General features: G+C 40.6%; 1 protein-coding gene across 1 annotated transcript; it reads left to right on the forward strand.

Annotated features, from left to right (window-relative positions):
• Positions 1 to 76: 76 nt before the first annotated feature.
• On the forward strand, positions 77 to 17499 carry stk11 (serine/threonine kinase 11). The gene is made up of 11 exons (XM_067605622.1): positions 77 to 374; positions 1189 to 2205; positions 9962 to 10045; positions 10348 to 10437; positions 10792 to 10924; positions 11429 to 11565; positions 11802 to 11929; positions 13376 to 13433; positions 13532 to 13725; positions 15599 to 15852; positions 16638 to 17499. Exons 2-10 carry the CDS (start codon positions 1922 to 1924, stop codon positions 15805 to 15807), a joined length of 1317 nt encoding a protein of 438 aa, XP_067461723.1. The 5' UTR covers positions 77 to 374; positions 1189 to 1921; the 3' UTR covers positions 15808 to 15852; positions 16638 to 17499.
• The last annotated feature ends 137 nt before the right edge of the window (positions 17500 to 17636 follow it).

The raw sequence follows: 17636 nt of genomic DNA on the forward strand, positions 1-17636 counted from the left end.
AGTGTCCAGAAAGGGAAGGAAAGTGCTGGTTATGATCAGTGCTCACAAACATTATAAATTACAATTCTTGAATTGTGATGTATGGGAATAAAACTTATAAATATACCGACACATTAATGGCATCAGACTAGTTAAATAGGTTGAAATGACTGAATTCTCTCTCATGTTTGTACCGGTTGTCACTCCTGCCGCCGCTTCACCGTGAGGAAGGAAAACTTTGATTTGACGCATTAACGTTAGCGGGGGGAGGTAAACAAGATGGCGACAACCTGAGTGGCAGGAGTAACACGAAGAGTCAGAAAATTCAACTGATATCTAGCTATACCCGAGTTAAACGTTTGCAGCACCGAGGACGGACAAATCACTCAAAAAAGGCAAGTAAAAGCCGCGATGGAAACACGATTCAGGTGGATTTAGGTGAGAGCCGATAACAGGAGTTAGTTAGCTTGTTAGCTAGCCCTCCGGTTAGCTCGCTTTAGCTGGATGCATCTGGACGGTTTTCTCCGGTGCCGGTAGCTAGTGTGGATGTTAGAGCTCACATTTGATGTGCTGTTGGTTGAACGTGATGCAGCATAATCAGATAGTTATGCTCGTTATCTAGATAAATAAGGTGAAGTTGGCTAAAAGCTAGTAACGTCAGTCAAAGTTGGCTAGCTGACGCCGGAGCTGCATGTCACCGTTAGCTACAGTTGTGTGACGACGTTTAGGTTATCCCCGCTTACTTGTTCACCGTTAGTCCTCATCTACATTAAATTAATTGTTGCTCTTTTTGGAAGTAAACGTCTGAATTAAGTGTTGCAGTTTCAGCTGAAGGTGTGCACATCCAGGAGCCTTAAAGTGAGAGTTCGTGTTGGCAAGCTAGTTCATTCAAGCAGACGTGCTATGGTAGCTTCGCTTGCTAGCTGACTGTTAACACCTATTAATCAGGTTTATTGCAACCCAGCAAATTCACCGTCAAGTGTAATTCACATGCTGCTCCGTTTTAATTAAAGTAGGATGCTAAATGTGTACTAATATATAAGTTATATTCTCTTCATGTCTATGTTAGTCTCACAGTAAGGTTAACTGTTCAAGTGTTGATGTCTGGACAGATTGTTTACCAAAGAGGGCTAACTTAGTTCAGAAGCGGGTGAAAGCCGTGTGCGTTTGTGTTTTCATTAATGTTTTAAAATGAACCCTTGTTTTCAGGTTCCAGGCAGTAGGAGCCGTGGTGGCATGGAGGACACCTGAGGACGGGTGGACACATTGGATGGCTCAGTCGACCTCCACCAGCCGGGCTGACACCACAGATTGGGCTGATACTGCTGCATGCGTTTGGCTGTAGGTCTGTGCTTGGATCCGGTCCAGCTGTACACACTTATGTGTCCTGAGGCAGACTATGCCATGCAGCATGGACCTTTGACAGAAATGTTGTGCTGCATGGCCTTGAACCAGGACTGGTTGCCTCTACCTAAGGCTGTATGGTGTTAAATTCATATAGAGGCGACGTGACCTAGAGTTAAGGGGAGAAGAATAACAGTTGAGAATAACTGTTTTTGTTTTGTTTTGTTTTGTGTTTTTTGTTTGTTTTTTTTGTTCAACTGCACTTGTCACAGTCGCAGTAGAAAATGCACAGTACAAAGCACTAACTCAGCACTGGACCCAACAGGTTCTTCACCTCTGTCTGCACCTCTTGAGTAAAAGGAGCCCTAATGTTTACAAATTGGGATTGATCCCCACCTTCTCCCTCAACTCTCAGGCCTGATTACTCCCTCACCCATGTTCAGTATTTTGTAATTCATCTATATTCCATCTTGTGGAATTGAAAATACTCGGCTTAAAGCCTAAAGGTTACCGGTGGATTACGCTCCAGCAGCAGTCGTAGCTGTTTGCAAATATTTTTGCACAGGAGGCCTAAGCTGTGGTTGCTGAGCTGTCAGTCATGAGTACCGGGGAGTTACATCATCTTGACTATCTAAATGAAAACGAACTGATGGAGATGGATACTTTCATCCACCGTATTGACTCTACAGAGGTGATCTACCAGCCACGAAGGAAGAGGGCGAAGCTGATAGGAAAGTACTTGATGGGGGATCTGCTAGGGGAGGGATCTTACGGCAAAGTGAAAGAGATGCTGGACTCAGAGACACTTTGTCGCAGGGCTGTCAAGATACTGAAGAAGAAGAAACTGAGGAGGATTCCAAACGGAGAAGCCAATGTGAAAAAGTGAGTATTGTTTGGGTTTGTCAGCCCACTTCGTTTGACCCTCGATCTTTCTCCTGTATTCTGATAGTTTAAGCCATAATACCAGGGTCACTGACTCAACTATACATAGTGATTTATACATGCAAAGAGGCAAAGTCTTTGCAGACTGGTCAGTTATCCTGAGATACAGTTGCATTTGCAATATTAATATTTTACTCAGAGCCAACAACTTCCTGACACATGTAGTTTTCAGTGTTTTTGAAAAAGCAGTCATGGTACCCAAACTTATGTACTAATACCAAAATGATCTTTTCAGTTACTTACTTTGCGGAGTAAAACATGGTTCTCTTCACATTTTTTTTCTCCTCTAGAATAATAAGTGAGCAGAGCAAGTTTTTTTTTCTGTTTTTTTTAGATTTTTGGCATTTTTGCATTTATTGGTTAGAGGATAGTGAAGTGGACAGACAGGAAACAAGAGGAGAGAGATGAGTATGACATGCAAACAAAAGTCCCTGGCTGGAATCAAACCAATGATGTTGCGGTTATGTGGCGTGCACAGTAATCGAGGCACTCCTTAAATGTTTTAAAGTACATCTTTATACAGCATTTATTCTCTGACTTCTTCTGGTTGAAAGTTCATGTCTGGATTGAGGCCAGAACATCAACCACGAGAGGCCAGAACAAAACAAGATTTTCAGCTCTTTTTTTTCAAGAACTTTGCCTAAATAAAATACTTTTATAAATTAACAACATTATGATTTTAAATCCGGAAATATCTGCTAGAACAAGAGAAGAAAACTGTCGTTCTGTGTCAGTGTTCATGAGCTGGACAGCTGTCAACGCTCATCACAGCCCCCGCAATTCAGGCGGTGCACCTAACCAGACAAATGAGATGAAACTTCATTGATAACGTGCACAGCGTCTCGGCCTTTACACACACACACAGACTAACATGTAGAGCTGTGCCATCATTTAAACATACAGCAGTCATAATCTTAACAATAAGCACAACTGCAAGTATTAAGAACAGTTCAGAGTTAAAATGTCCATAACAAAGGAGAGAACGGAAAGATACGCCTCTGCTTCATACGGTGGGGGTTACATGAACTTCAGTAAATAGGCCATTGTCAGCTTTTTTCAATAAGCCAGTCTCGTAAATATATCTTATACAGGAAACCTGGCTGCTTTAATCGAGGTGAAGGAATAAGAGAGAACTGGTTAACACAGATATCTGTGTAGAGATCAGAGCACATTGTCTTAACCAGATTTCACTAAATAACATTGTTTATTCTTTGTACATAGATGTTAGTCATCACTACCCAAATACGCTCTATGTGTGCAATTCAAGAACTATAAAATTACCGTCTTAAGTCAATAATTTGTACCTTTTTTAAATTTTTAAATGTGTTGTGTCAGTTAACCTTAGAAAGAAAATGTATTACAATGTAATGCTTGATTATTTGACCTCGAATAATATTATGTAGAATACAGCACAGAAACAAGATTTTGCAACAGCATGGCTGATAATATATATTAACATGCTGTTGTCTAATTAGATATTTAAAATAGGTGGACATTTTTAAAGCTATTGAATGGATTTTTACAGTATCATTAGTTTCTTTCCACATCTCCCTGACTCTCCATCTACCTCTTTTTTGTCTTACTGCTTCTGTGATTTAGCTGTCACGTCTGTGTATTCAAACTTTTATTGCTTCATCCCCCGTTTCCTGATGAGTATCAGAGGTTTTAATCACACAGTAGTTTATTAAGTATTACTCCAGCCCTTCGCTGCGGGCCTGTGCTAATTATAGAGGAAGCTTTAGAAAGCTGTCAAATGAGTTCACACAAAGAGAAAGAAAGTCTTCAAGATGGCGTGTTTTTAGGCGGTAGCAGAAGAACGATGAAAAGCCCATGCTGACAGCTCAGGAAGAGTCATTTTGTTGCGATCATATTAACTTGTATTCATCTAACTTGACTCTCCTAGAACTGTCATAAAATAGTGTTTACCACTCGATGATCATATCACATATGACAGCCTTTTTTACATTTACTGATAAATTTACTTCTAAAATGATACTTGACATCAGAGAGAGAAATAATGAAGGGATGGACTGTTTAAAAGACGAGAGGTGGGTAAGGTAGCTATAAAAATATTTAGAGGTCTGATAGTAATAACAGATGTGCAATTAAATAAGAATCAGTCTGCATGTATTTACATGACAGCATTTAGCACAAGACAACTTTATACACTGTATTTCCTCTGCTCAGTCAGGGTTCAACGTTAATGAATTTTTCCACTTGACCGGTCGGACATGTGGGTCAGAAATCTATTTGCCAGAAGTCAGTTTTTACTTTCCCTCATACAAATAGTTTTATTTATTAGCAGTTATCAAATAAAAACAAAGACTAAAGTTAATTGCCATGTTTAATCTTTATTTAAGTAAATGAAACAGAACAAGGACACAGTCATAGATGCAAAGCAACAAAGATTCTTACATATTGAAAATGTTATGACCCATCCTCTGTGTTTCACTGAAAACTAAATTCTTTTGATCAGCTCAGTTTCTTTCAAATAATGGAATAGACTCTCTAACCTGATGGCAAATACATTTTTTAGACTCATTTCTTCCACTCCAAGCTTCCTGATTTCCCTCTTTTGATATTTCTCGTTCTCAAGAGTATTTATGGCAGTGAAAAACTACAGTGCTCACGTAATCGTTACTACTAGCCTACTCAACTCTTGATTGGCCAACAACATGTGCCAATTTTCTCCAATGTGCGCAAAGGGGAATGGGCTATGCTGTGTGATCGAGAAAATAATTTATGATACAACGAAAAAACATGATTGAAACTGGGTTCTTTTGTTTGTTTGTTGTTGTTTTTTTTTCCACTTGCCCGATCAGGCAAGTGAGTTGCTAGATTTACCAGCCCAACGTGGCATTTTACTTGTCCCGGGCAATCAAGCAAGCCTTATTGTTGAACCATGTCAGTTTTCAGTTAGCTGGGACTTAAGGGAAGTCAGAATCAGCTGCAGTCCTCCATCAGTGTCCTCGTTGAATCCCTTCACCCACAGTACTGCTGTACACTCAAAACAGTTTTGAGAACACTAGCAGCCCAAAACACGATGTAATATGTGTGGAAGTAAAAGAGAAAAAGAATTTAAGCCTAAAATGATGCCTTGGGTTGCATTTGTGTGTGTGTGTGTGTGTGTGTGCGTCAAGCACATCCTGGTATGCTGGTGTTAAGTGTGACATCGATTTTAAAACTGATTAAAAGTATCATGTAAGTGTTCACACTAACTGAGACAACAGTCAGTAGACATTAGAGAGATGACAGGAAATAAAGGGAGAATAACATCTAACACATGTCCTCAGCCTGACTTGAACCAATGCTGTTAGTGGGCATTCATACTAGGGCTGAGTATCGATTCGATATCGATTCATTTAGGGACATTTCAGTTACAATATCAATTTTGCTTGGATATGAAAGAGATTCTCAGAGAACTAATGTTGTAAATTATGCAAGGAACCCTCCACCTGGTGCATTATTAAAATATTAATGTTTGCCTTAAGAATTGACCTCAAAGCAGTTACATTAATGTACTTTTTATTTAACATGAACACACCACAGCAGTCAACTCAATACAGTGCAACTCTACAGTCAGTGAGTACTGAGTGACTTTAGTGTAGTGTATAAACAACAACAATGATTTTAAATCAAATCACCAGGCAACCATTGTAAATACAGGGGCTAAAAGCATACCTACTGTAATGTAAACATCACTAATACCTCAGGAAAACATACACGATGTTGTGACTGTCTCACAAAGCTTTTGTGCAACAGGCTTGGCGATGCCTTCAGTGGAGCAGCTCCTTCCATGTTCAACAAGATCTGGCAGTTAGATTTAAAATCCACAGGAAAAGGTATATATTAAATGATCAATCTCAGATTTTATGAATCGATATTGGAAAATGTAAATTAAGATCGATTTGAATAAGAAATTTTTTTTTTTTTTAAACCCAGCCCAAAGTCACACTGAAAACAGGCCTGTGTTAAAACAGTGCAGGGGGCTGTGTAGGCGGAGGTTTGTTGTTCAAGGTACCTGTGAGACAGTGAAATACAATCCAGAAAGTCCAGTTGGATAACGTTTACGTGTGTAAAGGATTATCAGATGGCAAAAAACCACACAATGCTTTATAAATGTCACACATAGGTCTTTACAAGTCTGGAAAATTATCACAGCGGCAACTACTTTATCTTTCATCTCAACAGTTGAACGATAAACAATAGAAATACTCAGTTCACATCACAAAGTAATCCACAAGGAATGTGCATTAGCATGTTGCACCTTGCCAGATGAAATCGCATTGCACTATTCCACAGAGGCCAGTCATAAAAAAGGTCCTCGTGAGAGGGCTGCAAACAGGCCTGTAGCATCTCTGAGATGGTTGACACTGTGCATGCAACAACTGTTGCCTGGGTTAAAAAATCTCACAGTATTGTTCATGATAATATTGGTATAATTTTAATATGATAGAAAAAAATCATATTGTGATAATGGCAATATTCCGACTTGTCGACGTTATGACATCATACGTCAAAAACAAGCATGGCTGACAGCGAAAGTGATGTTGCTACTGGCTCCACAGTGGAGGAGTTAGTACTTGAGTAGTGTGGAAGTGGTTTGATTACAAAAGATCAGATGTAAACAAACCATTTTAATATGAAGACTGTAACAACAAAAAGGGGCAACACAACAAACTTATTTTACCACTTCAAGGGGAAGCACTCGGTTGAGTACAATGAGAGCCAAAAATTTTGCGAGGAGTATTATCATTATCACAGAAATAGCCTGAAATATTGTGATATTATTTTAGGGCCGTATTGCCTCCTACGACAGACGACAGCTTGGTTAGTGTTTGCCAAAAGTGAAGATAGTGAGTATAAGAAAATTGGAAAAAATATAGAGAAATCCTGGGGGGAAAAACCCAATGCATCTTGAATGAAGATATATTTTCCTATAACACAGTGACCCCAAATATGAATCTAAAGCCACAAAGGATTATAAACAACAAACTGTTTTTCTGTGACACTCCCCAAAGTGCAAAGCAGACACAGACCTGTCAACATAGGTCAGGCTCTAATTGCTGCCAAATTATTTTAGATCATTTTGTACAGATTAAAATGTTTTCCACGTTTTACTTCACAAGAGTTTTTTTTTTTTAATCTGTGTTAGAAAAGTGTGATAAAAAGTTTTTAAGAGGTGCGCCCTAGTGGCTTAAAGTCCAGATGAAACAGCATTTTGAGAGTATCTAACATCCGTATCTTCGACACATTTCTGAGTGAAACAGGATAGACAGGGCGTGTCATAATAATAAGACATCAGCAGTGTTTCTTGATGTGTGAAAACGGTTTGTCTGTGTTCTCGTTCTACATCTGTCTCAGTTAGTGGAGGCCTTATGTTTTCCAGCCTGAGGAAGCTGGATCCTTGATCCTGTAAAGGCCTGTCTCTCTGTGTGGATGCCATAGTAGCCCCCAGTCACCCCATTCAGGCTCTGTTTAGCATTCCTGTCTGCCAAACACTTCCTGCTTTTACAGGGTTGCCATGGGGATGGGCATGCTCATACAGGCATTGATTGAGCAATGCCACTCCCGTTTCTACGGCAACACCCCAGGAATGCCGGCCCGTGTTTGGAATGACAGGAGTGCACATGGACATGGACACACACAAACCCCTAAACCAGACACAGACTCCAGACCAGTGCGTGTAGATGCAGACTTGGTTAGTGGTTTATGTTGCCACTGTGAGCAAGAGTTGCTTCCATATCAGTGAGTGTTGAAATCCTTTCAGCTCTGCAGCCTGCAGGCCTTGAACACACAAGGTCCATCAGTCCACATCAGAACAGAGACTGCAGATGGACTGCAGTAGTCACTGTGCCTGAGGTGGCAGCGCTGACTCTGCCTCATGACTTGTTTTATGGAAACAAGCGGTGATGCAGATCCAGTATTGGTTTGCTACATTTCAGACATGTAATTTACAGCTTAAAAAGCAGAGATATTTATTGTGCTATACCCTATTTTAATCGTAGCCCTGTTTTTTACGACTACATGAGACGGGTGGGTGTATTTTTACCAGGGCGGTGATGCAGCAGTAACTGCCTGTGCAAGCGAGAGGCTGACTGGCCCAGAATTTGCATTTATCAGTAGTAAGATTGTGTATAAAGCAGAGGACTGGCTCGTAAACTGCAGGCTGATGTGGGACGGATAAACTCCAGAGTGTTTTTTTGCGAGATTGTGTGAGAGTAAAAAAAGAAGACAAATGATGCCTCAGTGCTGTAGGCACCATGAGAGTTTTATTTATTTTTGGCAGAGGCCAACTCCCTTTATTACTCTGACCTGGTGTGTGTGTGAGTGAGATCCATGAAAACACATGTATTGCCAGGAGAGGTGAAGGGTGAAAATCTATTTAAGGAAGAATCAAGATTGTGCTGCAACACGAGTCTTATCTGCATCAGCAACAACAGTGATTTTTGTTTTTTCTCGTGAAAAGCATTAACATTTTAACAATTCCATCAACATTGTATATTTAGTGAGGAAAAAAACAACTCAAAGTGCCATCATGATGTCAGACAAGCTTTTAGAGCTGCAATTGTCAGGCTTTTACTTGCAGTAAATCAGGAGAAGGATTTACCAAAGTTTTTGTAGTCTGCAAAACAAAAACACAACTGGCATTGAAGCTAACTTGTTAGAAGGTCGTCTGACTAAAACACAAAGTAGAAAACGGTGTGTGTGTGTGTGTGTGTGTGTGTGTGTGTGTGTGTGTGTGTGTGTGTGTGTGTGTGTGTGTGTGTGTGTGTGTGTGTGTGTGTGTGTGTGTAAAGTTATGGTAACTGCTGTCATTTGAAACATTGCTGCAGTTATCCGAGCAATGGAGCAGGGAGGCAGATGGTCATATTTCCACATCATAAATAATACTTGCACAGACATAAAGTGATAGCACTTTTATTGAATTGATAATTGAAATGTTGAATCAAAGTGTAATCGATTGCAAAGCGTAATCGAAGTCTGTGGTTCGCACTTCGTGCTCTTCCTCTCCAGATCCAAATTCATTACTGTCCCCACTCACAGCTCTCTGATGAATGTTGAGTCTCTTGGGGGTTTTGCCGTGCTGGTGATTTAAACCTCTTCTCCTCCGGTAGCGAAGTGAACTGTCAAGTTATCTGTCTTTATAATGAGACTGGTGTAATTGACTGCCGCTGCACTCGTCCACTAGTCTGTTTGTGGTGGTACATGTTAATTTAAGCTCAGCTATTCTCAAAAACATCAAACATTACAATATTTTTTTTATTCATTAGCTCAGAAGATAATAATTCAAATCTTTGATAATATGAAGTCTAGTATTAAATTGTTGTATCTTTATTTTTCTTTGTTTCACCTTTTACAAGAGTCTCACTTTTATTTTCCCACTTAAATTAATCAACAGATTAGGTTAATGCTTACTACATTGAATAATAATTAACGAAATTGATTGAATGTTAGAGAGAAACACAAAAACTAAGATGACTAAATTTAAAATGAATTGAGTTGCTGTTAAACCAACAATTCTCCTCCCCAGCAGCTTGTTAGAAATACCATCAAACCGTGATATGATACAAATAATATGTGATGATCTATCGCACCTGGCCTTAAACATAGGTACATTGTAAGCAAATAGCAGTATCAAATGATAGAGCTTGTGTATTAATTTTCTCTTTTTCTTTGTTCTTGTTATTTACAGGGAGATTCAGCTGCTAAGAAGACTCCAACACAAGAATGTGATTCAGTTGGTGGACGTGCTCTACAATGAAGAGAAGCAGAAAATATATCCTTACACCCCTTTATGAGTGTGCAGAATTTGTGTGAATTGCTTTTCTCGCTGATGCAAACACAACCAAGCAGTTTGTGCTCCTTTATTGTTTTGTTCTGTGTGGAATATTTGTCTTTATATACAATTCACTCTTTCTCTGAGTTGACTTTTAAAAGTCACTGATTTTACACTATAAATGTTGCTGTTCATGTGGGTTATTTCTTTGCCTTTTCATAAGTTCTCAGCTTTCTAAATGGCTCATTTTATTAAAGGATCTATTTGTTTGCTTTGGCAAATCTCCTTAACCCCTGACTTACGTATATGGTGATGGAGTATTGCGTTTGTGGGATGCAAGAAATGCTGGACAGCGTCCCTGAGAAAAGGTTTCCAGTATTTCAAGCTCACGGGTAAGTCTCTCTTCTTTTTCCTTTTTACTCCTCCCTCCCCCCGTCTTTCTGTCAGTCTTTCTGCTATATTTAGTCTGAGCCTCTCTGCAACGATAGCTCCAGGCCTAAGTTTAGATCCAGGACTGCAGGGCCTCTACTGTTGAAATAACTGGCCGTAGATTGCATGAATGTCTGGTCACTGCCGGGGGAAAAAAACGCTGAAGCTAAAGTACAAAGTGATGAAGGTTCATCTGTCCGCAGTGATGTTATTTGATATGTTCATAGTGTTTTTCCACATCTTGCACTATGGCACACTTTCACTCGTCCTTTTAATTCGATCCATCGACCCCTGTTTTTTGTTTTTTGTTTTTCCAGGTACTTTTGCCAACTCTTAGATGGCCTTGAATATTTGCACAGCCAGGGAATAGTTCACAAAGACATTAAACCAGGGAATCTGCTGCTGACCACAGACGGGGCGCTTAAAATCTCCGACCTGGGAGTAGCAGAGGTGAGCATCACCTGAAGTATCATGTTGTTAACCATCCAGGGGTTTGTTTATCTTTTTTACTGTAGCTACCAGATTTCATTTCTACCATTTCTTTGATTTTTAATTCATTTCCACACATAGTGATAGTTTTGGAGTAATGTAACTACACACTGAATTTATAATAACTTTCTATATAAAAATTATTATTTTGTGGAGACAGCTAGCCCAAATATACTGAAAAAACAATCACTGTACTGTTCATATCTTTTAAACTTCGATGCACTGACAATTCTTAGTGTATAAACTGTTTTCGCTGTAGTTTTTTCTGTATGTGCAGCAGTGGATGAGTGTAAGTTCTATTTTGCCTCCATAATTCTCTCTATTCTCTCTATTCATCAAAGCTGTGGGTCCAATGTAAATAGTGTTGCTTCAAGAGGAAATAGCTGAAAATGATCCAGTTATTTCATATTTTATGTTAGTGGAGCATCAAAGTTATTTTTATTTATATAAATATTCATTTTTCAGGCTCTTCACCCATTTGCAGAGGATGACACATGTCGCACCAGTCAGGGCTCTCCGGCCTTTCAGCCTCCAGAGATTGCCAACGGACTGGACACCTTTTCAGGATTTAAAGTGGACATTTGGTCTGCTGGAGTAACACTGTGAGTAGTCGGCACCGCAGGGTGAACTATGGTCAGTTCTGTGGTCTAAGACAGGCTGCCTACAAGTTACAGAGAGGACAGACAAAGCGATGGTGTATGTAGACATGTTAAACTGTGACAAACAGACAGAACTATCACAGTAATATGGTGATAAGTCAAAGATAACATCAGCAGGCCGAGACAGAGCCTGTTTACAATACACTTAGAGTATTTGTCGGCTGCTTCCTCCCATTCAGATACAACATTACAACGAGCCTGTATCCGTTCGAGGGGGACAACATCTATAAGCTATTTGAGAACATTGGAAAAGGAGACTACACTATTCCTGAGGAGTGTGGACCCCTCCTGTCTGACCTGCTGCGAGGTTGGTGTCATTTACAGCTAAATTACGCTTAGTCATCAAGATGTCGGTGTGGTTACATATTTTTGCTGTAGTGGGTGATTCATGCTACATGACTGTATGAAGCATTATCGGGCAATGTCATACATTTGTTATAACAATGGCGGCAAAAAGGTTTGTGGTAGCTTTTCTAGATTACAATTTGCACATTTGTGTAGCATTACAGATGGAGAAGATTAAAAGAAAAAAAAAACATTGATATGACTGGTGAGTCATGTTGGAGATGAATCACAAGAAAGTCCCTGCCAGGTGCACTGTGATCTTTTCAATGTGTGTCCAGTAGGTGGTGCCGTGACATTGAGAGTCACCGTGCCTCCTCAGCATGCGAGGCTTCCTCCAAAACTGTAGAAACCCTCCAGCTGTTGATGTAGTTTCCATTGATCTGGAGCCAGCAGCAGAATATTAAATGCTTCTCCCGAGTGGAATGCTGCAACGCTCCCGCTCCTCGTAAAAGCAAATAAAAGAGTCAAGAGTCTCTTATAATGAAACACGTAATCGGTTGAATGGCACAGAAAAACGAACCGCCTCTAAAATCTAAAAAGAATGTTGGGAAGATTATGTTTGTACCAACTAATGAGGCCATTCAACGTGACGCCGAATGGTTAAATAGTAGTGTAGCCTGTTATCCAGCTTTGCACTCTTTGTCCTTTTATGGAAGCGAAGCCACTATTCACGGATGCCTTCACTACATTTGAAATGACTTGAGGTGTCATATGGAGGTATTTTGAAGGATGACTCTGTCACCGCTGAATTAAACGTTAACTCCGAATAGGGAGAGAGAGAGAGAGAAAAAAAAAATACTGCCACATTCCGCTGCTGTTATAACTCACTGGGCTTCCATCCCCCATTTTGTGTGAGCGTGTGACGTCTGTGTGTGATGACGCAGCACCTAAGAGATAGTCAGTCCATAATTACATGGTCTAAAATAAGCCCAGTGCCACAAAAGGTGTCCTTCAGCAGGCGCAGCACTACTATCAGCACTCTCCATGCTGCCCTTCTCTGCCTACTGGGAGACAATTACATTATTAGGTCTGGATAGACGCTGCATCACTGCTGCCTTATCATCCTGCTTTCTCTACATATTCAGCCCACATTATGATAATTAAGGGACAAAATTCTCATTACATTTGTACAGCTGTTATATTACTCATATAGATGTTTCCTTACTGTACCTCATTGACTCCTTAAGCTTCGCAGGATGTCTTGACACATGGTGATGAATGAGATTATTACTCGCATTAATTAATGTTCCTTGAACGAGTTTATCTTCTGTCTGCCGTAAGCTCTCCCCTCACTGCTGGGGCGTCCCACCAGTTTATGTTAAACACTCCATGGAAAGAAATGTGCCAGTGGAGAAATTGTTCAGGGTTGTTGTGATTAAATTGACCTTTTGCCAATGTGTGTTTACAGGAATGCTTGAGTATGATCCTGCGAAGAGGTTTTCCATACAGAACATAAGACAACACAAGTGAGTGATTTAGTATGTACCATATATCACTGAAACCTAGTTAAGGTGTATTTGTCATTTATATACCCTTTTTTTTTCTCTCTGCCTGTCCCTGGCAGCTGGGTGCGTAAGAAACACCCTCCATCTGAGCCCCCTGTGCCCATCCCTGCCAGCGCAGAGAGCAGGGACCCTTGGCGGAGTATGACGGTGGTGCCCTACCTGGAGGACCTGCACGGCTACACCGAGGAGGACGATGACGAGCTCTATGATGGAGAGGACGAGATCATTTACACTCAGGACTTCACAGTGCCAGGTTAGTGTGAGCTCAGACCTGAACCGGATTAAAACATAATTTTTGTTTGTCATATTTTGCTGATAGGAAGATGAGTGTTCGTAGTTGTCTGCAATCGCAGCTCTACGCTAAACCACTTTCTTGTGTCACAGATATGGTTAAAAAAAAAGTAGGGCAAGTTCTCACTAACCTATAGTAAGCTGTAAGCTGTGACTAAAAGCGAGAGAAGCTATACGTACTGCACTTAGCTGGAAAGTCAAATATAGCAACAGGTCGTTGAATGTGTATTAACAGTGAGCTAACATTGTTTATTATCTCTCATTTCACTTATTGTTTAGTTTTTTCCCCAGTGGAAAACCCCTGGAAAGGAAAAAATAAACAGACACAAAATGATAAATAAATATGTTCAAGTTAATATGTTCTTAAAAATGTATTTTCAGTCCAACATTATACTCAATTTGTCACCTTTTGTGCCTGATAATGAGACTAAACTACAATTAAATTTCACTTAAATGTATTCAGCCTGATACTGTGTTCATGGTAGCAGTTTTCTTGTTGGGAGAGGATGTTAATTTGGTTTGTCTTGCCCGAGCCAATCAGTAGGAAGTGATATATCCGTCCTGCCTACGTAATTTTCAGTTGACACAGAAGCCACCGTAGCAAGGAGCAATTACCTTTAAGTCTTTCACATTGATCACAGTAATATGTTGATTTAAGAATTGCTAATTATCAACTATCAAAGTCAACTACAACAACTTGTGCAGCTGTATCAATCTCATCCACATTTATCACCATTTTTCTGAATGACTTTAGCTTGCTAGCTCTAGCTAGCTGTGTCAGAAGATGATGTCCCCATTCTTTATCCTGCCTACAAAGTTCTGATTGGTCGACTGTTTCTCTAACCGTTAAAAGTAGGCGTCCAAAACACTTACTGGAATTGCTGCTGAAACTAGGCGGCTCTTTATATCCTTTATGGAACTTGATGCAAACACATCCTGTTTACTGCTCTCGCGCTCTAATACTGACTTTTATCCAGTAGTAACTTTTGTGTACAAACTTTAACAGTGTTGACTGACTTTGGGGTGAATAGATGATGTCAACATCTTTTTATTTGATTTGATCCTCAGCTCCTTGTTTCTCTTTTCTTTTCTTTTTTTTTACCCCAGAATTCAAATCCTTTATCAGTTGCTAGGCAACAGCCAGCAATAATAAATGCAGTAGTCTGTGTCGGGTATCTAGAAGTGGTGCCCCACATAAAACCAAACGGAGCTGCAGAATGTGAATGAAGTGATCTAAAAATAGTCCAGCTGAAATGGTTCTGGTGTGGGAGTATGAATGGTTTTTCCAGGGTCCACTCCCACACATGCAGAGAACTGTCACTCATAGATGCTTTATTTCAATGAAATGATAGTGTGTGCGTTTGTGTATGTGGTAAATTGAAACAGTTTGATTCAATGTCAATATATCGATATATCTCGTAGCTTCTAATATTCTCCTCAGTGTCAGTTTCTGCAGTGTTGGAACTCATTTAAAGTTTATCACAGACACACACACCTACCTCGGCACTTAAAATGACGTCATCACATTAAGGTTAGGTTCTGTTTTTCACTCAGATGTCCTGTTGTTGTACGTTACTATTTGTCTTGGTTATCTGCTCTGACATTTTGCTGCTGCTGACACATTAGCTTTTTAAAGGTCCCCTCTTAAAACAAACAAACATGATTACAGTTTTTACAGCAGCAGCTCTGCGGTGATTCACGTTGTGCACACTCATGCTATTACCTCACACTCGGTCAATTAAACAGTGGTCAACTCAGCACTTGTGTGGAGGACTGATGGATTGTCTTATGCCTGATGTGTGTGTGTGTGTGTGTGTGTGTGTGTTTGACTTTAGGACAAGTGGCCGAAGAAGATCAGGATCAGGGGAACGCCGACCACAGTCCAGCTGTAGCCAAGCCGGTTTGTGTGAACGGGACAGAGGCGGGGTCTCTGAACAGCAAGGCCAAAGCCGAACGTCGATCCTCCTCCTCATCCAACCCCTCACGTAAAGGAGTCTCCACAGCCAGCAAGATCCGCAAGCTCTCCACCTGCAAACAGCAATGACCCCCCCCTCACCTTCTCCATCCTCCCTCGGCAACAGCCCACCTGGTGAGTGCGTGGACCGTTCAGCTTTTCACCGAATTGTGCTGTAAAAGTCACCATCTGCTTGGAGGACACCTTTCATACAGTAAAAAAAAGAGAAAAGATAAGGACGAACAGGTGCAGCAGATCCAGATAAAAAGATAGGAGGGATGAGATGCTTCAGAACAGACAGAGACGTAGAGATGAGTATCAGGCAGGCTGGGAGGGGAAAGAGAGAGAATCTGTGTTGATATTCAGGGAGCAGTGCTCTGACTCACCACCACTCCCCAGACAAACACACGGGCGGTTTCCTATAACAGTCACAAAAACTAGATCTGGACTGGTCCGGTCTCGAAGCATCACTCTCCTGTTCCCTGTAACAGTTCATCTCGATTACAGCCTTCAGTGGCCCTCATTCAGGCGAAGAAATGGGGCAGATTTATGCTGCAAGCACACACACACACACACACACACACCAATATAACAGGTTGTCTTCCTCTCTTTCCAGTTACCACCCACAGTTTGCTCTTTCAGTCTCTCGCACATACAAACCGCTCACTGCATGAGGCAGTTTGTCATGGGTGCAGTGCAGAGGAGATGCTGTGTGTTAATTTGTTCAGGCGATGACTCACCCTGGATGAGATAAAGTGGGCTGTGTGATGTTTGTCTCTCTCTTTCTCACTCTGCAGATGAGTCTTTCCGTGTTGACAGTAGCAATTAGTCGCCGTCTTGTTATAATTCTGTGATACTGTGGGTGTTTTTATCTCGGGGGTCGTCAGTCTCACTCTGTGCTCTGTCTCTGTCTCCCTCAGGTTGATCTGTTCCCCATCCTTCTGTGTCTGGAGTCCATACAGTTGTGAGAGAAACCTGCTGAAGTTAATGCCCCCCCCCCACCTCTACACCCCCCAAATACCTCCTTGGACCACCGGCCTGCAGAGTCTTTTTTTTAAAAAGATGCGGTATGAGTGACGGGGAGGAGGACAGCATGAAATGTTCTTTTTGCTCTGAGACTGAGGCACTGGATGTGAAGATGGTGTTTTCTTTCCTCACATATTTTGGCTCCTTCAGCTCCTGTCATCCAGTTCTGTCATCCAGTCACCCCCTCCTCCTCTTCCTCCTCCCCCTCCATCCTTCCTGTCATCCTCTTAGGAGGACCAAGTGTTGCACCGGACGTTACAAAACACCATCACACCTGTTCCCACCCCTTCACCCTTTGTTTCTTTGACTACCTTTGTTTTTACAGAACCCTAATGGCAGTTTTTAAGACACATTGTGATGTGTGTATAAAAAAAAAAAAAAAAAAAAAAAAATTAAAGAGAAAAAAAAGAGAACAAAAGTTATGAATAATTCTATATTTAAATCTATGATGCGAATAATTATGATAGTACTCTACTACCACCAACATAAAAACTGCATGCTGTACAGAGCTGGAAGAAAGGGAAAGTGTTTGGTTTGTGGACAGACGGACAGACTGAAGCCTTGAAATCCACCGCTGACCTGTTGGGGATTTTTGATTTCCATTTAGGTTTTTTCTCTTTTTCTTTTTTCCAATGAATATTTTTTAATTATTATTTATATAAAATATGTCCCAAACAGGCTGTTTTGTTGGATGATCCTTCCTGTTTAACTTTGAGTTGAGCATATTTTTATTATGCAATACAGCTCAATGGTTTACGTCCTTGTTTTTGTTTATTATTATTATTATTATTATTATTATTATTATTATTATTTTGTGTGTCCTTTTTAAAAGCTCACACCCTATATAGGTACACTCTTCTATCGCCACAGTGTCTTTCTCTGATGTCGACCAG

This window comes from Thunnus thynnus, chromosome 12 (genome assembly GCF_963924715.1).
Source record: "Thunnus thynnus chromosome 12, fThuThy2.1, whole genome shotgun sequence".
Taxonomy (NCBI): Eukaryota; Metazoa; Chordata; class Actinopteri; order Scombriformes; family Scombridae; genus Thunnus; species Thunnus thynnus.